Genomic DNA, 23,926 nt, shown 5'->3' with positions numbered 1-23,926 from the left:
TAAATATCTTAGGGATATTACATTTATCAAATTGTGTTGTATTATAAAAATTATGAAGCACTTTTTTGTGAACAAAATGACACCTTAGTCATAAAAATCCGACGACAAACAGAGTTATTGCAAAAAGTAGGCCTAAACCTTACAGCGGCCATCTTGTTTTCTTTATTATCGTGACTCACTTGGTAACTAAATAAAATTTTCTGATTAAAATTGCTAACATTGGTAAAAGGGAAACTGAAAAAGTTGGTTGCATAATATTTTTTTGGCAACTCTTACATATGGCTACAAATCCAGATAACTTACTTAGGCAACACCCAGGTTATGAAAATACAATATCACTGGCAAATAGAGAAAATCAAGGCATGATCACATACTTAACTATTTATCATGAATTTATAATAAAATGTGAGATGGTGTTGTCATGGTGCAAAATATAAAAATTGTTTGCTCACATTTGTGATCATCTTCTTTGAGTTACTTTAAGTAAATGGCATAACTGCTAAGTAATACGGTTTGTAAATGTAATGCCATTGTAAATGGAAAAAGAAACGGTAAGAATATTAAAATTTAATCAAACTTGATATGCTTTTTGGTTTTTGTGTTTCACGAACTTCCATTAGGATGACTGGACCTTTATTACAATATTATAACCATACACCCATGTTAGATCACATGTTAGAATAATTCTGTCTTCATTGGTGTCAGCTAACAATTGCTCTGTAATGCTTTTCTTGAAAGTTCAGTGGTTTTGAAATAAATTTTGCTGTTACTCATTTCACACCCAAAGTGTCAGTCAAGATTGTTTCATATAAACTGTAAGTCACCTCTTAAGCATCTTCTCTAATACTTACCTGACAATTACTGATCCCAGTGTCCTATTGTTCATCAACATTTTCATTGGTTGCTGATGTGCAAGTATGTCCAACTTGTTTATTGTCTTTAATATCTTCATGACCTTTTTGAAACCATTTATACCACTCATAAATCCTTGGTGTCATAACATCCTAACAAAAAGCCTTCTCTAACATCTTCAACAGTTTTTAACACAAAATTTAATGTGAATTCTTTGCTTCATAATTTTCAAACAAAATAAATAACCACTCATAATTAAATAAGTCCTAATTGTTCAGCTGACAAATCTGATCAAAATCTAATTATCTATTCATCTAACATGGTTGAAAATAATGATATACATAACAGTCAGTCTGTGTGTAAAACATACACACAAAGTATATAGGGTAATTAATAAAATTAAAATAAATAAGTAAAATCATAATAAAATTTATTAGATTACACAATTATATACTATATGATAAAAATTAATAGCAAACATATATTCTTTAACATTACTACAAAGAGTTTGGTATAATTTTAGCATTAAAACATACCTAATATTACACTAAAATTATTATATGTACTTATATATGCAGCATACGTCCCACATATTATTTATTTCTGTATACACAAGTACATGACAAAAATCCATATTTCTGAATGAAAAAAGTAACATGTGATACATAATGCAATAAGTTTCCTAAATATAAAATACATACCCAGCATAAGTAAAAAAAATACATTATAACCCAAACAGTACTTATAAGAAGTGAAAAAATCAAATCAATAACAAGAAGTTCTAATTTTTCTTAAAACTAGAAAATATAAATATTTTAAATGGAATATATCAATCTACAGTAAAATAACAAGATATGAAGATAAAAATTACAAAGCATACATGATAATAAATGAAATAGAAAGAAAAAATAAAATAATTAACCCACAGCAAAAATAACAATAATGTATACCTAGGGATATGTAAAAATAACTGACACCAACAAAACTTTAAACAAATATCTTAAACATAAGTTCATTATTCAAAAAAACGTTATCAAGATATGAATATACTACATTCATAGCTATAAAATATATTATAAAAATAACCACACTGTCATAAAAAATTGAGTGAACAAGAAACTGAAAAAAATTTATGAAAAGCTAAATATAAAGAAAAAAATGGAATGTAACAATATTAGAAATAATTTAACATAAAAAATTTAATAATGTAACTATTTAAAATGAAATGAAATTATGATTAGATATTAAAACATGAAATTAATTGTTGCTGACTATTATGATAGGCTCCAAATCTTAATTGTTTGGTATTAATGACCCCCTAAACTCTTTATCCAGTGCGATAGTTTACTTACAGTTTCAAGTTTTGTTTTACCCAGTGTACTCTTAAGGTTATGGCTACTGATTAGTGATGTGATCTTTTCTAACAGGTGTTAAGTAACAATATCCAACTTTACACTTATTAAAAATAAATTATATTACATACCAAAGACTGAAATTTCTGCAATGTACTTCCTTTCCAATTTTATTTTAACCATTCCCATTTAAGTGTATTTTACACTTCAATTTAATACTTTTTCTCTAGCATAAACGTAATTTTCTATGAGGAGTTTAAGATTTACAAAAAATCAGTTTTCTTATGATGTCTGACCTGGTTAATAACCAGATTAATGAACCTTTTTTTACAATGTCTCTCAGAAACATTTTTGTTAAAAATCTCTTCAGTTTCCTATTGTTATATAGGTGTTATTATTTTATATTCATTTAAATTTCATGGAATCAATTCTGGAAAAATTATCATAATTAATTTAACTTTATAGGTATGTAAGGGTTTGAAATATAATAAAGGAAATCAATAAATTCTTAAAAAATCCAATGATGACAAAATTTTAGAAGGGAAACTAGAAGAAAAACAATATTTTGAAACAATGAAACATATTAGCTGTATTCACAGCAATTTCTGTAAGCAATATTATAATGAAAAGTAAAAAACAAATTTGAAAGAATTGAGTGATGTTGAAGAACTTGTGAAAGTTGCATTTTGAAAAAGCAGGCAAACATTTTAATAGAACAGATTATCTCCCCAATGAAATCAGCTTGTATGTCTATAACCAAGCAACTACTTCTGTAAAAGCAACAATGAAGTAAAACCGGAGAATCCTTTAGTACCAGCAAAAGTAATTTTTTTATTGATCTTTTGTCACTGAAGATTACTGTAACACGTTCAGCTAAAATAATAAAGGAAAGTGAGTACGCAGCTCATTTGATGTTCAAATAGGTCTTTACTAGACGTGTATGTCTATAACCAAAAAGAAAAAAGTGTACTGGGTATTGAGGCTGAATAACCTTATTTTTATAAAATCTACAGTAATACACATAGATTTTTTGATTAACGTAAACTATCATGTAACTGAGTTTCATCTGAAAACGTCACTGAATGAGATTCTTCTAGCAAAAAATGGCTGTGCGACAGTCTAGGCTGGATTTACAGCCATTATACAAGAAATAATTAAGATTGTTACAGCAAGGATAAAGTGTACATAAACAAAATTTATTCAGATCAATGACAGACTCAATTTTATTAATAGACTATCAAAGTATAAATGTTTAAGAGTTTATAAACTTTGTTAATCAGGTTCTAGTTAAGTGTTATGAAAAATTAATTCTGTAAATTTAAACATTATACTTTTATTTTGGCAGCGATAACTCATATTTTCATTTTTTAAATTGAAAGCTACCACCACAAAAATGCATTTCATAGAATGTAAATTATGTATGATTAAACCAACTTAAATTGGTGTCATCAAATTAATGAAACCCATACATGTACAATAAGATTAAAGACATGCATAAAAGAAAAGTTTAAAAAATATCAGTCTTATAACAATCTCACAGAAAGAATAAAAAATTAAACCTTTATATTTCATAACACCACATATTAACAGATACATTCTTAATGTTAATATTTATTTTCAATAATAAAGATAACAAATCATTGAATTTTTTTTATAAAAGAATAATCTAGTCTTACCATAAATATAATTGAATATAATGGTAAACATAATGAAATGACAATACATTCACTGAGATTAGAAAATATGTAATATTCTTTAAAGAAGTGCAATGTAACAACAAATGTAATAATTAATAATTACTAAATTATTAATTTGACTGTGGTACAACATAATCAGTCGAGAAAAATAAATCAATGTAAGTACCATTTGAACAACAGTGGTAAAACATCAAAAACTTTCCAAAACAAATTATTTATCATTAACATCAATAAGATATTTTTACAATTAACTACTGAGGTGTGTTAAAATAAAAACTATTTATAGCTATTAACATATGAAAAAATTAGATATACATCAAAATTTATAACTTCAAAACCAATACTTCAAGTTATACAATGTGAGAAGAGTAAAGACCACTTCTACTTTCTAATCTGTAGTAAAAGATAAGTACTGGGAGATGCACTAGAATAGGTTGTATATTACATTAATACAGCTAAGTCGTATGATCAGGATTAAAAATCGCAATCTTTGAACTAGAAAAAAGCACCAGTCTCCTATTACTAAACATTTAAAATCAAAATAATAGTGAAATTTTCTGCAGGCAATCCTGAAATTGCTTGCTGATAGTTGGGATTTTGCAGTCTGGAGTCGTAGCAAACAATTTAAGTATGACAGATGAACAGTACATTGTCTCTAACACACTTATGATATTCTTAATTAAACATCACCAATAGTGGATAAAATGTACTAGGTAAATTAAAATTAACTGAAAGAAAGAAATTAAAACAGATCCTTTACATACAGAAAACCTGTTACTAAGTAAAACTGATCATTTGAATATTAAGGAAAAAGTTATCAAAAAATCAACAATCAAATCAAAGGATCATGATAAGATTTCTGTAATTTCTTACCAAAAAGAATAAAGAAAATCAGGTAAATGAAGTTGGAGCCAAACCTGCTACATTTTTATTAATATATTTTGCAAAATATTAAAAAACAATAGTAACTAAATTATTACTAAATACACAAATTCTTTTAAATTAATTAAACATAAAGCAACAAAATGTAAAACATAGAAAAAAAAATTATCACTTTTTTTTTAACCTCTGAGACTATCGTTAAGTATTGCTTCAGATAATTTAGCAAGTAAGAATGCCATGCCTGATCGGGATTTGATCCCGGGACCTCCGGATGAAAAGCCGAGATGCTACCAGTCAAGACCATGGAGGCCGGCTATCACACCAGCTTACTGAATATCCTCACACCACTAATTTTGTTGAAAATCACCAGAGCCAGAGTACTACAATGTTAAATACAGTGAATAAGTTTTAATTTTCACAAATAAAGATTTCAACGAGATCCTAAATATCTTTACTGATAAAAATAATAATGTTTCTTTAAAAAAAAATTATAGCTGAAGAATAACTTTCATGGAAATTCACAACTCTGATATGTGGCAAGTGTTGGGAAAATATAACAATAGCAACAATTTCCAGAAATGGCTACATAAATACATGAATTATTAAAATAAGATCTAAATAAAAAAATTATGAATATGCTACACTGCTGTACTTTTCTTAAAAAAAATTACTTTAACTTTTTTTTTTGAACAAACAACAACACAACCACTAGTATGTATATTGTTCTTATATGTTATATATTACATATTATATAATATAATGCTAAGGATTATGTACATTTGTATAATCGTTCATTGATTTTGGCAGGTATTTGGAGATTGAAAACAAATGTTTTATTAGATGTGTGACACAGTAAAACTGATATGATATTCAAAGCATAAGTAGTGACCACAAAGCTTTTTCTGATGAGCTGCTTTTATAAATATTTAATTCTAATTAATCTGAATATGTTAATAAGATAGCCAGTTAATCAAATTTCAGAAAAAAATTAAAGTACATGTTCAACTTTAACAATCACTGTTTGATTAAATATTTATAATTTAAGTTGAATATTTGCCACTAAAAATTATAATTCTAAAACTTTTTTCAAAATGAATTGTGTCTTGGGGTAAATGAAATCAAAATTTATTTCTCATTGTAATATTTGTGATTTATAATTAATTAGTTAATAGATTGATTCTTCAATCTAAGATGAAGGATATTATGCAATATGTTTCCATTATTTGAGTTTTCAATAATCTGAATTATCCTGACCACTTTTGATTATCCAAACTAATGCACATCATGAAAAATGTATGTTGTAAAAATATGCTATTAAAAAATGATAAAAAAATGTTATAATAATAATCTCTTTTCACTTTACAATGAAGCAACCAAACTAAAGCAATAAATCAGAGCAATCAAACCAGTATTAATTTCTTAGTAATGAAGAACACTTAATATATGGTACAGATACTAACCTAAAAAAAAATAACCAATACTTATATAAAGAGAGATGCTGCCATATATTAAATAAGTATAATAATTAATGCATTAAATATTTATCATGAATTATCCATCAGTTTATATTGAAAGAACCACTACTTAGAATAATATTTTTGTAAATAAACTGTAAAAAAATACATAAACAGACAATGTAAATAAGTTCTCAATTGTTTTAAACTATCCTAACTGAAAAATAAAATGATGCTTTATTATAAAATAAGGCACAAAAATGATAAGCTGCTACCCCACATTATCAGTTAAATGAAATATAGCATTTTAACATTTACATAATCAAATCAGGAATGTTATTTTTACACATAATAGAAAGATCATAACTACTTATGTAACCTATTGAAGAATGATAAAATAATTTAAAACATAAATAAACAAAGAGGAATTTAACTACTTTTTCTGCTAATCTTCATTAAATTAAAAGAGAAAAAACTGCAAAAATATATTTTTTCTTCATTTTATGATACTCTCTCTAAAAGAAAAACCAATTTTTATGACAATATTTTCTAAATCCTCAAAACACTAATTAAACAGCACGACCAGTATATATTTAATATAAATCATCATTTATAATTGTGTATAAGTGTATACATTTCATAAAAATATAAAATTAAGAAGGCATCTAGCATGGCAGACTGAGCAAATTTCGTAATTGCATAAGTAAACAATTACCGGTTTTAGGAAGTAACTGTAAAATGGCATAAACTTGAGCGAAAAGAAAAGATAATCTTTCATAAACTGCTCAGAAATGAAATTTTATTGAAATGAAAAGATTATGCTTCATATGCCTCACTGACTTCATCAAGATCAACATTACAGCAAATTATTAAGTGTGTGTGTATTTTTATGTAACCCATATCTATGCATATGTAAAAATCTGTAAATTTCCATACTTATATAACAAAGATATATAAAAGTATAATAAATGTGGTAAAATGGTAAACTGTAATTAGAATTTTGAAATTAGGCAACAATAATGTACTGAAGAAATCATGGTTTTACAAAAGATGACAGTAACCCTGGTACTGAAGGCCATCCAATGTTACCTACTGCTTTCTGGGTTGATGGATAATGTTTGGCCTGTTACCATGAGCAGGTCGTGGATCATGAGCTGGAAGTGGTTTGTCATGAAAGCTCTGTACTGCTTCTGCTGGGAAATCTGCATTACCACGTGGAGGAGCACCAGAAATTGTTAAATTTTTTGGAGGGCTGAAAAAAAGGAAAAATAAAGACAAAATAAATTTTTAGTGAAATACTAAACTTAAGAAATATAACACACTATAAAACACATGCCAGAAAGTCAGATATAACTGCTTTAAATTTTCACAAACCAACATAACTCAAAGAGCGGAACAAGACTAAAAAATTACCACAATGTATAAAAAAAATCCAAAAAATAAAGCAATTTAGTAGCTACTAGAAACAAAAACAAATTATTAAAAACTACTGCCATTATTAACAATCGACTTTTCTTTTCTTCCTTTTAAACACGCTGACTATGTCAGACTTCTGACTGAATTTGCCAAGTCCCATGAGATCTTTATAATGTGGTACGAGACTTACAGGACATATAAATAAACTTTACATATAAATAAAATGAGAAGCTTTTTGTGAACAGAGGTAGTCATTTTTTAATTGTTACACTCAGGTCTACATACAGCATTGTTACATTTAAACAGTATAGCCCCCCAATGTTGTACTACAAACTCATATTACCATTATTTATTTTAAAAGACTATTTTACAGGCTACTAATGATGGTAACAACAGAAAAAAGGGAAAAATGTTTTCATATATTATTTTTATGAATAATTCTTTGCAAAACAGCCAATACTGATATTCAAATATTCAATGATATTTTACACATTTTTACTTCTACTATAATGTTCAATAAAAATAATACACATATTTTTTTAAAAATATTTTAAAATTTATAACCATAAAAGACAAAAAAGGCAAAATGGTAATTTTTTTAATACTCGTACAGCATGGAATAAAAAAGATATCATACAAAAAATTAATATTAACACATTTATAATATTATGTAATAAAAGATCTATCCAACAGTAGCTTTATATTTCATTTTATAACGTAGTAGAATTTTTTACATATAATTTATTATTACTGGTACTATAATTACAATGTGCATTTATGTGTAAACATCTGGCTAGTTATATAATGTGTTACAAAACTGAGCAGTCCGTACATGCTTCAGGATCACCAAAATATTGAGATCTGAAGTATGTACCACACAACACAGGACACCTAGGATATGTTACACGCTTCCAAGATAATTACATCTGAAATGACAATAAGTATATTACAGAACTAGCCCATCTATCCAGAACCTGGACCCTTGGGGGTCCTCAGGACCTACTCCATGGCCCCAGAGCTTGCTTTGCTCGCCATTCCTATCTACTCAAAGGGGTCCATCTCCTAAACCACCACCAATTTATGTCATCCCCATGGTTATGTGAATAATACTGATAACTAATAATAAAAATATTCATGCTTTATAGAAACCTAAAAAAGAAACTAAATTAGAAAAGATAAAATAATAGTAACAATGGTAACTAAAGCACACACATCTTTGATGACGAAAAACTCATACCTTATTTCTTTGCTATGGTTGCAGAAATGTAATAATGAAGTAAAAGGATTAATTTGTTTTTCCTTAATAAACATCTTTCATTCACAACTTCACCCTCCTTGGTAGCAAAGAAATAATGAATATTTTTAATATTTTAACCTTCAAGGGAGCTAGGGGCTCAGTCAATGTCTTAAAACTTTCCCTGTGATAGCATAAACATATCTTGCAAATTTGAAGGTAATTGGTCAGTTGGTTCTTGCGTGATGCGATAACAAACAAACAAACAAACTTTACATAAGACGGTGAATCAAATAGAAACTGTAATTTAAAAAAAAATAAAATTAATGATTAATAATGAACACAATTTATACCTTCATCATTTACCTATATAGTCTCCTGCACATCTACACACTTCTGGCAACAATTTGGAAGCTTACATACTCCTTGCTTATAAAACATTTGAGGACGAGTTGTCAACCAATTGCGCACATGCTCCTCCACATCTTCATTGTTTTCAGATCGTTCCCCTCCAAGCGATTCTTTCAAGGGTGCAAACAAAAAATAGTCACACGGGGACTAATCTGGACTGTAGGGAGAGTGATTGAGGGTTTACCAGGGCATTTCTTCCAATTTATCCCTTGTCAAAATAGCAGTGTGTGACCTGGTGTTGTCATGGAGAAGGATTACATTTCTGAAGGGCATACCCTCTCTTTTGTTGACTGTAGCAGCTGGCAATAGTAAACTGCATTCACCGTTCATTGATTGTGGAGAAAATCAATTATTAAATGCCCCCCTTGGGCCAAAAAAATCAGTGCAAAAACTTTTCCGGCTGACCGACAGGTTTTGGCCTTTTGGTCTTCACTGGGCAGCCCTCATCCTTCCTTTGACACTTCTTGGTTGCCATTTTTGACTTCCAAACTGTAATGATAGACCCATGTCACATGTGACAATACGCCTCAAAAAATCATCCCCTTCTTGTTGAAATCAATTCAGAAGTCTCTCACAGATCTCCAACCTTGAACTGTTATTGATTTTTGGTCAATGGATTTTCGGAATCCATTGAGCACTATTCTCTCACAGCTGATGTGATTTCTTCAACAGTGAACTGGCGATCACCTTCGATAAGGTCTTGAACGACATGGATGTTGTCAGCTGTGAGACTTGACCTTGAGCATCGATCATGACTTTTGTTTTCTATACTTTTTCACCTGCCCTTAAATTGTTTGGCCCACATATAAACTCTCTTCTAGAACAGTGCGTATCCCCAAACTGTACCTTTAAGCAAGTTAAAATTTCCATGAGTTTAACTACTTCATTAGTTAAAAACTTTGATTAAAAACATTGAACATTAACCTCCCACTCTGCCATCCAGTTTGGAAATGCTTGCTGCATAGAATAGCAAAGTTACCGTTTAAATTTGGTTCACCTTTGTATATATACATTTCCAAATTACCATGATCTGTTAGATTGAGAGTGTACCTGATGCATGCAAATGTTTCCTTCAACTTACCAAGAAATACCCTGTTTGAATTTTGAAAATCAGACAATTTTTTACATATTTTACTCATTTCACCTCCCAAAACACCACTCAGGGGCACCTGTTTGTTACCAGTTAATAGTGATGATTTGTTTAGCCTCACATGCAGTGTCCACAGGAAGCCAATTATTGTTAAACAGACATTTTTTTATTTTATTTAACACAGAATTAATTCTATTATTTTTATAATATTATTAATTCTATTGATTCAAATCATTCAGTTCAAACCCAGCTCTCACAGTTCATTAATTCAATTCATTAAAGTTTGTGCTTCAACCAGCAAATCTCCACTACTATATATACATATATTTTTTTTGTGATGAAATATATCTAAACACTTCTCAGTTATGCCAAGAAACATGAGTAAAAATTTGGTTGCGATTGATCGAGTAGTATTTTTGTTTATCCTGAACAAACAAAACCCCTCTCCCCTTTTTATATTATATTATAGATATATTTAAATCCTTAAAATACATGCTGTACCAAGGGAGAGTTCAGCTTGAGATATCCAGCACCATTAAAGTACCAGTACAGGCTTTAGGAACCACTACAGAAGTCAATGTGTTAATTATTTTAATTGAGAAATCTTTTATTTACTTTGATATCATTATTACTCATAAAATATTGACATGTGGTATATAAATATTGTCATAAAATATTGACATGTGGTATGAAGTAATTCTGATATTCAAACTATATTCATATGAAAACTCCAAGAAAATCAGATGAAAAGCTTGAGGTAAAAAAAAAAAAAATAGTTTATCCCTGCATTTTAGATAGCTGTAGCTCACATTTAGTAAGGATTACTTTACATTGTTTCTTGGAATTCCTTTTATTATTTTTAACACAGGTTTCTTACAAATGTTCTTTTTTTAAATAAGTATTGCTTTTTTGGTAAGTTAACCAAATTTTTATATTTATTATTTAATATTTTTTGTGATTTTCTATTTAAATTTATCTTGCACATCACAATAAATAGAGAACAATACAAATAAGGATAGTAGGATTTATGCTATGTAGCACGCAGGATTTTATTAAATTGCTCATATACAAAACAAATATAATACATACACACTAAAAAATAAATAAATAATATATATGATTCAAAACAGCAAACCATAAATGTAATGAATGATTAAAAAAATATACATAGAATACACTAGTCAACAAAATTTAATTTTTTGTTTGTTAAATGAGAGTGAGTATTTTTTATGCTGATTTCATATGTTAATAGATTTTTTCTACCAGGCTCAGTTTTTTGTAACTGAAATTTCTTTTGAAACAAATATGTATAGTGAACGTAATATGATAACATATTACATGCACTTTGTAATCGCCTAAACTCTATTTCTTTTGGATTTTCTGCTGTAACTTGCTGTTGCAGCAAGTTACAGCAGGTAGATCCCTCTTTAGATTCCAACAGTAGTCAGCTAACATTTTTGGGTTCTATTTTCCCTGGTATTATGTTTCCATTGTAAATATTTCCTGGTGAAAACATTCTCCATGTTCATCACTGATACCGCTGCGATTGTTAGGGAAAAAATCCAAATATGAATGTAAGAAATGGATTTTAAGTGACAAATTATAACAATGTTCTTTGCAGTTTTAAAGGAGTTCACTCACAAGTTCTCTGTAGTTACTACTGGCCTTGGTCTTGTTTCTTGGCCTACTGGCCTGGTTTCTGAAGTTGTTTACCACATTTTGAAATGATTTCCATACAGAAACCTGCTAATCATTCAAAGATTATTCAAACACCGGATCACTCATTTATTTTCTTATTTGTCGTCCAACAAATATACCTTCCTTAATTTTAGCACCGCTTATATTAGAAAATTTATTTTTTTAAACTGAAACCCTGCAGCATTATGATCCATTGGTTTAACAAAATTTTTGAATAAACTTAGCTTAATGTGTAGTGGTAGAAGAAAAACCTTTTCTGGTTTTACTAATGCCTGACTAACAACATTCTTCTCTCCTACAGTCAGTACCTCTCTGTCTGACTACTTCTCTTTTATGTAATGGTTTTTCCAATCCCTGCTGTACTATAAAACAACAGAACTTAGTGTATCCAAGTTGCAGTCCAAATAAAATCGCTTTTACTTTCAGATCTCCATAAATATTTCTTATACTGAATCCAGCTCAATACAAGTTTCATATTTTCATAAGACTCCTTCATGTGAACAGCGTAAGCTAATGGTACTGATGGGTATTTGTTTCCAATGTGAAGTAGAACAGCTTCAGACTAAGCTTTGATGAGTCAATAAAAAGTACCCATTAGTCAGGATGGTGCATATGTCTCAAAGTTTCCAGTAAAGAGGCCACATCATTTCAGTGTACTAAGTTTTTGTACTGAGAGAAGAAATGTTAAAATTCTGACTGTCTGTCACAGAAAGCACTTACTTCAGTGTTTGGTTGTAAAAGATGCCATCCTTTCAGTCCTGATGCCAGTATTTCTGCTTGATTCTTTGTTGGATTTAGATCACAAAGCAGAACATTTAATTCTGACTGGTTAATCAAATGGGGTTGAGTATATCTAACTTCCAAAAAGTTTGGATCTCTTTCTTGATAAGTCAGCACAAGATTTGACATTTTCATCTTCATCTAGGTTCTGTGTTTCTGGTGGTACTGGAATTGGAAGCTCTTGGTTATGTGGCACTGGCTGCATGGTGGGGGGATTATCAGAATATTTAACCTAGTGCGTCTAGTTATTCCAGATATCTTTATTATACAAAAATAAATGTTGTGTGATCCTTCGGTTCTTTCCAAACCACTGCAATTGCAAATGGCATGTGACAAGATTCATTTGGCCAACCAATCAACAATGTTATAGAAGAAGTAGAGCAAATATGAGAAGGCCTGATTTGTCCTGATCAGCTAATTTACATCTAAAATTAGTTCATACAAAAGTTTTATCAATGGAGTTGTATCTCTTTTCTGAAACTTCAAAGTTACCTCACCACATACATAGCAGAAATTGTTTGGATGATTAATGCAACTACATTAATTTCTCTATTCTGCATGATAGTTTATAAACAAATATAATAACGACAGAAATAACTAATGAGTGGATTATATGTTTATAGTAACATGAAAATAGGAAGAATAAATCACATTCTTGTTCATTTAGTGTACAAATAACAAACATGATGACTAATCTCTAACAAATCAATGTGACAACAATTAAGGGACTATAATAAATAAACAAAAGCTATTTAGTAGATAAATAATATAATAAAATACGTTCACAAAATGCTATGCTTATGGAGTTCATGCATGATACTACCTGAAAATAAGACTGACAGTTACAAAAAAACTAAGCCTAATAGAAGAATTCTGATTTCATATTTGAAATCAGCATGAAAATACTGTAAGAATCAGTTATTCACTCACATTTAACAAAATCATTGCTGATCAGTGATATTTATCGTATAAAAAAATAATACATATATTTATATATATCAAATACAATGTTATGAATCTAACAACTTATTTAATATTTTATGTAAAATATAAGTAAAATGCACAATATACAGAATAAATTTTTACCCTTTTTCAATGTACTTCTTTTGTATTTTTGGTGGTTCTTTTATTTTTTGATTAACACATTGACTAGATTGAAACATCAAAAAACTCATCTGTGGAATAATTTATTACAAGAATTTCATGAACATTTGATTGAAATTTAATCATAGTGAACATTCACTATGAATTTAATTCTCATGAAATTTATAATAAAATTTATTGTCAATGTCATATATAATTTACTGTCCTCAAAAGTTTGTAAACAATGTTGAGAACATTGTAAACTGCATCTTCTGCTTCTACAAATGTGTTTCTTATCTTTGAATTATGCATGTATATCATTATTTCTAAAATATACACAGAGGAGGCACTCACAGTGAGAAAAATAGGAATTGACTTGAAATTCTAGGTTTTTTACAAGTTTTATAAATAATATTTTTCAAGGCCAGCAAAATACCTCTCAAAGACTTTCCAGCAGGAGAAATTCTATAAAATAAAATCTACAGGATACCATACAATAAAATTAAATGAATATATAAAAAAAAAAACATTCTTATATGCAGTGCAGTGCATTCAGAAATAATGGAGGAAGCAAAACACAAATAAATAATTTACTTCATTAAATATACACTGTGGATGGTCCAATTCAAGCTTTTGTCAATCTTTAGATCCAGAGAATTATGTGAGATGGTAAAATCACAGAAACCACTAACATGAAATGATGGACTGCATCAGTCAACTTAAAATGGATTAATTTAGTCTTTAATAACCATTACCAAAATGCTATATTGGCAAACTATAATTTAATACTCAACAACAAGGCTTATTCGGTTCTGCAGCTGTCAAATCTTTAATCAGAACTAATGTCATTAGCAAAGAATAAAAAACATCAGCACCTACAACTTGTGAGAAATTGTAAATGTAAGTCAGAAATAATGAAGGCATAACAAGAGATCCTATAGTACTTCACAATTAATGTTCTTCCATGCGAGTACTACTGAATCCATTCTTACTCTACAGGTTCTCTGTGACGAGTCATGCAGGAAGTGAAACATTTCGGTGCATTAACAGTTGTTAAGAAAATTGTAAATCACAAAATATCAATTAATGACAAAATTAGGATTTTACACATTAGATTAGATGGTCAACATAATCAAAACCTAATCTTGTATAGGACACAAAACGCTCAATTATCTTTTGTTAATCATCTAGGACTGAAGACAACTTATTTATAAAGATGTTTAAAATTGAGTAATTATTACAAGTTTTTCTGAAATTGTGGTGTACTTATGAATGATACTTGGTTTAAAATTGAAAAAAAAAACCATTCTACAAAATGGAAGTCACCAAGAGATGAAAAGAGATATAAAATTGATTATATATCTGCAGAAGAAAGCTTAAGAAACATGACACAAAGGGGACAAGATTGTCAGAAGCCAACTTTGATAGCAATATATTTCTGTTAGTAGAAAAAGTTAGTATTGAAGAAAGTTAAACCAGGAAAGAAAATATTTAAATTGAATTTGGAAAAATAATACCTGAAAGAGAGGTAATAAGGAGAGAAGTTAATTCAAGTACTTAAGAGAAGAAATGCAACAATGCAAACAAATTTTAGCAGAATATGAGAGATGTTGTAAAACCTTCTGTAAAACAAACAACTGGCTTCATTACGGGATGAAGAATAAATAAGCCATAGGTTAGCAGAGAGATGATTAAAAAAATCCCTTTTGACATGCCAGAAGGCGGAGTTAGATTTCACCGGTGCTAAGTAGGGAATACAAAAGATTTCCACCTTCAAGTTAAGAAAAATTTCAAATTTACTCAATACGACAATTGTTGCATGTGAAAAAAGTTTCACATGTTTAGCATATGACAAGCCCCCATCTTCTTACAATTTCGGAAACATTTTGGTCAACCCTTGCCATAAGGGTTGGTGTCATATCAAAAATTGTTTCAGTCAGAAGTTTTAGGTAATGTTTAGAGGACTAACAACCACTTTAAACCAATTTCATACTGTGCCTATTCAGGGAGGTATGAGTTTTTTGTCTTCGAAACCCCATTTTTTACACCCCAATGATTGGTGATATCAAAAAACTTTACTTCGATAAGGTTTAGGCCCTTATCCAAAAAAAATAGAAGGAACTTTAAATGAATTAAATATTCTAGTTAATAACAACGTTATAGCAATATTTTGTTTATCTCAAACCCCCCCCCCCCCATTGAAATGAGATTTTGGGTTGTTATATTTTAAGTATCAATTTGAAAGTGATTGGTGCAAAATTACAGCAGTTATTGTGTCCACAAGAAAGTGAAATATATATATATATATATACAGAGAATTTTTCAGATTCTACTTGTAAAACTAAACAAAAAATATTCGTTCTCTCCCTGAATTTTGTTATTTTTATATAAAAATGTATATCTCAAGTTCAGATAGACCAATCACATTAATATTTGGTAAGCGTCTTGGTAATAAAGCTTTAAAATTAGAAAAAAATCAGAAATTATTTACCTTCTTAAATTACAAAATAGCAGCCATGTTTATTTTTTAATCCGTTATATCTCCGTAAATATTAGTTTTATCAAAATTTATGTTATTTGCTAAAATATTAAGCCTTTCATTTGAAAAAAAAGACATTTTATTTTTTTAAATCGGTTAACAAATAGCAGAGTTATGGCAGAATAATTGATGATGTAATTTTGTGTCTTTTCATGTCCTTCACTTTACGTTCAATTCAATTAAATATTAATTGTTTTTATTTATTGTTAATTCTAGTATTGTTACCAAAGTAATTATCAAAGTAATAATTTTTTTTACAATAATAGACCTAATAAGTAAAAAATTAATCAGTGGCTCAAGCTCAAGCGTTTTATTTTTGTAATTATTAGATCTATTATTGTGAAAAAATTATTAAAGAGACAAATTGATGTAGATATGAACCAGTTTATAGGAGGAGTTTTGTACTTTCATGACTTTAGGTTGGTATCACTGGGATAAGCTGAGAACAGCTGATTGATAAAAATTGATTTGTTTATAACCTCAATATTGCATTTAACAATAGCGTGCTGCTTGAAGTTTCCACATTAGTTGAACAATGCTTGGTGATCCGGTTTTTGCTTTCTGAAGGTGAAAAACCAGCTAAAATTTTTCTCAGAAGATTTTACAGTATGGTGAAAGTTATATGAACCACAGAAATTTTTATAAGTGGGTAGAACAGTTCAAAAACTGCCGAACCTCAGTGATGGGACGAGCAACGTCCCTTCTTTGCTTGAAACTCGCATTGACGACATTATTCGTGAAGGCTGACATATTACAGTTGAACATACAGCAAAAACAGTTGTAGTAAGTGTTGGCACAGTTCATAACATTATCAGTAACAAGCTCAAGTGCAGCAAAATAGTGCAAGGTGGGTCCCAAAAGAGTTAATGCATTAACAAAAGGAAACAAGATTTAAGTGTGTACAGATTGAAAGAACGCTATGAACGGGAGGGTGACCCTTTTCTAAACAAGATTTTAACGTGTGATGAAACTTGGGTTTACCATTTTGAACCAAAGTCCAGAAGGCAAAGCATCGAATGGAAGCACACCAGCTCACCTACCTGAAAGAAATTCAGAATGCAAGCATCAGCGGCAAAAGTTATGTTGACCATCTTTTAGGATGCTCAAGGTGTCGTCTTTTGTGATTATTTAGAATATTAATGTACAATAAACAGTGTCTACTTCTCAGACATGCTGATGGAAAAAGTAATGCCACCAATGAGAGAAAAACATCGCAGATCTCAAAGAAAAGGCGTGATATTGCTACATGACAATGCTCACCCTCACACCACCCAGCTGATCCAAGAAACCATTGGAAAAATTGGTTGGAAGATACTACCACATTCTTCCAACAGTCCAGATTTGACTTTCTCAGATTTTCATTTGTTTGGTCCACTCAAGGAGGCATTACACGGAAAAAGTTCAGCAACAAGAATTTATGGGAAAGTGGCTCAAACAACATGACAAAGACTTCTTTCCATCAGGCATAAAAAAATCTAGTTCATTGTTGGGACAAGTGTATTAATATTGGTGGGGATTATGTTGAGAAGTAGTAAAAGTCTCATTATGTAAAAATGCACAGTTTTTTCTATACCAATTTGTCTCTAATTATTGAATGTCCCTTGTATATTCAACCGTTTTGAATCATTAAGTTCAAATACTGTTCACAGTTCATTAGGTTTTTGCTTCAACTGGCAAATCTCCACAAATTATATATATATATATTTTTTTTGTTGTATAAATATATTAAAAACCTTCTCAGTTATGCCAAGAAACATGGGTAAAAATTTAGTAGTAAAGATAGATCGGGTAGTTTTTTTTATTCCAAACAAAAATCCCTATTTATTTTTATATAATAGTATGGAAAGGTTATTTTATTTAAATTTAATTCATTATGTAATATTATTATTCATTTGATTGTTTTGAATCATTCAGTTCAAACCATATTCAGAGTTCATTACTTCAATTTTTAAAAATTTTTGTTGCAATCAGCAAACCTCCACTACTACATATATATATATATTTCTTCTTTTTTTTTTGATATGAAATATATCCAAAAACCTCCTCAGTTATGCCAAGAAACATGGGTAAAAATCAAATAGTTTTTTACTTATCCCGAACAAAAAACCCTCTTCCTCTTTATATAATAGTAAACATATTAGATTAATAGTTATACAAATTTTTTAATTATTTCCTGTTTTCAATAAATTGAAATTCTTGAAAAGGACATCTGCTTGATTGTTCTGTTCATTTAATTATTTTATTGTTACTTTTTAATTTACAAAATTTCTAGATTTTGTAAAATGTTCATTTTTCTTCCTTTAACACATATGTGAATTAATTTCATGATTCTCCCATTTTTATAGGAGTATGTTCTTTTATTAAATGCATTGCATAATTAGAATCTTGTTTTTGATTGTTTTAATGAACACATAAGATCTTTTAAAATAAAAAACAAGATTCTAATTATGCAATGCATTTAATAAAAGGGCATACCCCAATAAAATGGAATTATCAATGAAATTGATAATTCCATTTTCAATTGATTAATTGATTCACAAATGTGTTAAAGGAAGAAGAATGAATATTTCAGAAAATCTAGAAATCTTTAAATTAAAAAGTAACAATAAAATGATCATAAATGAACAAATCAACAATCAAGATGTCCTTTTCAAAAATCTCAATTTATTGAAAACAGGAAATAGATAAATAAAATTATAAGATAAGTATAACCATTAATATAACAAGTAAACAAGAAGGTCAGACAAGGCATGATGTAAAATGTAGGGAGGGGTGTTGACTAAATGCTGTATAAAGATTAATAGAAATTTAAAAGTACTAGTACAATAAGTTTTGACAATGGGGTGGTTCTGTAAGTGTTAACAAGTGATGAAAGAAGAAGGTAAGAAAGGTTACTCAACATAAAACTACTCATATAGTACTCAACATAGAAACTACAATGTTCTTAAGAGAAAAGATCGTAGTAATTATTATCTTAATAACAACAATTTTACAAATTTAATATTTTTATAAATTCTTACATGCATTAAATATATTTATATGGCTGTTATTTTCAAAATTGTGTTTTTGAAATTGAATTCAAACATCCTCATCAATTTTATTTTCCTGTATTTTATATTGCAGTTTCTTTAATCCCAATGAATCTGTTTCAGCCTAATCTTAAAGAATATGAAAATTTATCTTCAAATATAATTAATGAGTTCTGAAATACGTACAAATCCAATCATAATATGGGGATCAAGCAGTTTAACAGTCATACAAAAATTAAACTGAAGATACAATTGCGTAACGAGAGTACTAGTGATGAGTAGTAAGTGAAATGAATAAAGATGAAAGAAGTTGTCATGGTTTTTTATAACAAAAGACCTAAAGATGAGAAAGTAAGTGAATGAGTGATAATAAATTAATCAAGTTCAATCTTTGCTGAATTTTAGTTAATACCTAAACCAAATAAATAGAAAACATTCTTGATAAAAGTAACATACCCAATTCTAATGTATGAAATTGTAACAGAGGAAGACTTTTACGGTTTAGAACTTGTTTATAGGTAGAAAATGATAAACAGATTTAAGGCGAAAGATAGGAACGGTAAGAATTTATTCAACTTTGAAGTATACCACTTGGATAGATGGAGTATCACAGAACTCACTACTAAACTCAGCGTACATAACACACAGTATATCAATGAGCTATCATCAATGATTAAAAAGGATCATGCAGTATTTTATGGAAATGACACATCTGTTAATTTTATAGTTCAGTAATTAAATCTTGTTCAAAGTAATTTAATCTAATTAATGAAAATAAATCCAAATGAAAATAAACTAAATATAGCACAAAAAAAGCAATAATATTAATATATAACATATATTATTATACAGCATACCAAAATATGCGCTAATGAACAGTCATTATTACAGAAGTTCTTAGGTGTTATGATTGTTTAGAATCTCTCTTGAAATGAAAATGCAAATTACACTTAAATAAAATTTAGAAAAAAATTCTGGGCTAAAGAAAACCATTGTTACATGGAAAGGAAAGGGAGAGAAAACATGAAACCCCCAGAAAATCTCTTATAGGCAAAAATATTTTAAAATAAATTCATTTCATATATTAACAGATACAATTAAGTAGATTTTACATCAGAATATCGTTTACACTGGGTATATAAGTTTTCACATATACACTTACATTAACATACAACTTTTGCCACTTTTTAGGAAAAGTTTTGATATATTAACTAATATTAAAACTTGGTGATACTAGTGTCAGTGTTCACGCAAATTAACATTAATATCATGAACTAAATGTTCATGATACTACATTTTAGTATAAATATTTCTTAATAAATAATCATGTATTAGAAAACACATAATACCCAGATATAGTGTTACAGAAGTATTGATCCTACCTTGTAGATACTTTCAGTCCAGCATTGTTTATATCCGAATCATCAAGAAGATGCTTATCATCAGATTTTGGTGATTTATGTTGAGTAATTCTCATCCCACCAGCTTTAACTAAAAGAAAAAAGTAATAAGCAGTTTATCCAGCCACTTCTTTTCCTTTCTATTAATCAACATAAGTAATTAAGTAATCAGTATAAAGATCACAAAGTTTGAATATAATGTTTATTTTTATAGGCTGCTAACAAATTCCCTTCTCATAACAAGATTAGTACGAATAAAAGTACAGGGATCTGTCCCAGTATTTTTCTTTCTAATATTCACTGGATTTATAAACAACAAAATGCAGCAAACGGTATGTTTCTAAGAAGGAACATCTTCTTACTTCTGGGTGTAGGTAAGAAATCAAAGACTAAGGTTTTGACTCTTGGCAAGTTAGGTGGAATGATTCTTTTATTGGTCGATACATGCATGATATATTTCCAAATGTTAGGGAGCTGTGAGCAATTAGGTTGGTTTCCCCTAATCTGCACAAACTCAATTCCTTTCAGGTCATGGTGCATTCAGGAATAGTTTGGCTGATTTGGGCTTATGCCCGAACTTTTGGGTTGATGATATTGCAGCCATGTCCTTTATGTTTGTCCCTGGTATAAGGCTGAATGTGCCAGAGTTGTTAGGGAGCTCGAGAGAGTGAATTCCTTTCTTGATCTGCGAGTCAACTGGAAGACTCACAGAGAATGGATTATCATCTGGCTTCCTGTTTCCTCACCCTGAGCAGAACGGCTGAAGGGATATAGCAGAGTAGCACCCTGGGTGGCTAGGAACCACCTGGGCAGTTGATTGGCCAGGTGTTGGCATCGAGCCACAGTTAGTTGGTAGAAGTAATGAAGATTGTTGTTAATGTTAGCTGTCGACGGAACAATGACTGCACTGCTGAGGGTATGGGTAACCATACATGGTTAGCCATGGCAGCCATGAGGTGTAGTGTCATTTTGACGAGGGCAGTTTTTGAATGAGCAAGCATCACTGTCGGCAGGATGGTGACTGCACTGCTGAGGGTATGGATTCTCATGCAGTCTTGAGGTGTAACGGCATCTCAATGATGGTTGTAAGAGAAAGTAAATATCATGTAGGACTGCGATGGAGCTAAGTGGGAGTAGGAGGTCTGTCCAACTCTCCCTAGTAGACCAGACGATAATGGAGTCCATAATGAAACAAAGTCAGGGGTATGAACTGAAGTTGAGTTCACTAAGGGAACTAGGAATAAATGTTGTTGTTGGTGGTATGTTATTATTCATTTGCCTTGAATTTTATGAGCCCTTACACCGAATTGGCTCTATAAAACGTAGAACTAGGCATGGGGTTCGTGCTTCCGCGAACTCGGTTAGCCAGTTCAGAAGGTAATGATGTAGGACATTCAAGATGTCCAGATGAGGCCTGCAGCGAAACCAAAAGCTGAGTTTTTTTATAAAACACGATGCAAATGTCTAGTGAGGCATTTACATCAGTGGCATTCCAACGAGGCCTGGCTTATTACTATGAGATTTAAAACGTTAGAGGGCAAAAGACGACTCCCATTAAAGCCCATCAGGGTTAGGAACGAGGTGGTTGGTGTGGCGACTGGAAGCATCACAAGGCAGTTCTTCCCCTATGGGGTTGGGATGGATTTATAAACAGTCAACCTTAACAGATACAAATGTACAGGTACAGCTACTCACTGTTTAAAGTACAGAAGAGTTATTTTAGAAGATCAGAAAATACTGTTATATAAATGTTATTAATAACAGAAATATTTCTTACATATTGCTACCAAATATTTTCAAACATTACAATATTATAATCATAATATAACCATATTTATTTAAGTAATTTCTTTTTTTCTGTAAAATTCATTTAAAAACCCTATGTAGGTGTCCCTTTTATCACTGTTTTAAAGCAATTTCTGATCAACTGATTTAATGCTATTTAAACTTAAATGCTATTTAAATTAAACAATTAATTACTGTTTGAAATAGCTTAGTTATTTTAAATCAGTGATTCACAACCACTGTGTGACAACATGTTTTTGTGTGTCACCAAATAAATGTAAAAATACCATGCAACATTCTCACATTTGAAGTTTAATTGTATGATAACAAACTACAGTCATCTTATTAGTCACTCGCTGTCGATAAGCGTGGTATATTGTACGCACATTAATGCATTTCATTTCATATACAGTGGCCGCCATGAGACAGCAAGCTTGGATGATCAGTTTGCACTACTATACTACTGTTCTCTGAAACATTGGCACACCATTATTAGTCATCTTTTATAGCATAAACATGATGCATGATATGTTGGGTAATAATCGTTGTAATTCCATGCGTGCATTACTTGGCGACAACTGTACTTCATTGAAAATTGAAGGTAAATATATACATTTTCTAGTTATTAGAATTAGATAATAATTTTGCAGTATTATTTTAATTTTAAAAGAACTCTAAAATGGACAAATATATCATAAGGAAATGAAAAATTTAAGTAAAGGGTGATTTTTTAGTCGTGTTACCCAAGTGTTAATGTCTGGTAATTTTTTTCTAAGAAAGGGAAATTTTGTTTTGTAACACGAAGTTTGTAGCGCTACTCAACTGGTATAGATACGGCTGTGTGCGTTGATTCTCCTTGAGCTGTGTAAACTTTTGTGCTGTTTCCGGTCATGTTACGAAAAGAATGTCTTTTACCGTAGAACAAGTTTTCATTCTTGAACAATATTTTACTACGAAATCGTATGCGAGTGTAAAAGAATCATTTCAAATTAAATTTGTTGGTATTCCTCCTCCGGAAAAAATGTCAATTTCTAGACTAGCAAACCAATTTCGGGAGACAGGTAGTGTTCGCGACAGAAAACGTAGTGGTCGACCAATTCACTTGACAGATGACATTTTAGAGAACGTGAAAACAAGATTGTTCAATTCTGCACGGAAAAGTTTACAAAAACTTTCCACGCAAGTTGGTTTGCATATTCGAGTGTTCAATAAGCTGCTAAAAAA

At 29.9% G+C, this 23,926-nt stretch overlaps 1 protein-coding gene across 1 annotated transcript in view; it reads right to left on the bottom strand.

Moving 5' to 3' along the window:
- Positions 1 to 1,265: 1,265 nt before the first annotated feature.
- The window catches only part of LOC142328255 (death-associated protein 1), a 34,626-nt gene continuing 11,965 nt past the window's right edge, over positions 1,266 to 23,926 (bottom strand). The window contains exons 2-3 of the mRNA XM_075371922.1: positions 20,900 to 21,008; positions 1,266 to 7,489 (exon numbers count right to left, since the gene is read on the bottom strand). Of these exons, the coding sequence (XP_075228037.1) occupies positions 7,327 to 7,489; positions 20,900 to 21,008 (272 nt within the window). The 3' untranslated portion in view covers positions 1,266 to 7,326. The remainder of the gene's footprint in view (positions 7,490 to 20,899; positions 21,009 to 23,926) is intronic.

Source organism: Lycorma delicatula, chromosome 1, assembly GCF_047948215.1.
Source record: "Lycorma delicatula isolate Av1 chromosome 1, ASM4794821v1, whole genome shotgun sequence".
NCBI lineage: Eukaryota > Metazoa > Arthropoda > Insecta > Hemiptera > Fulgoridae > Lycorma > Lycorma delicatula.
This window is presented reverse-complemented; position numbering and strand designations above follow the sequence as displayed.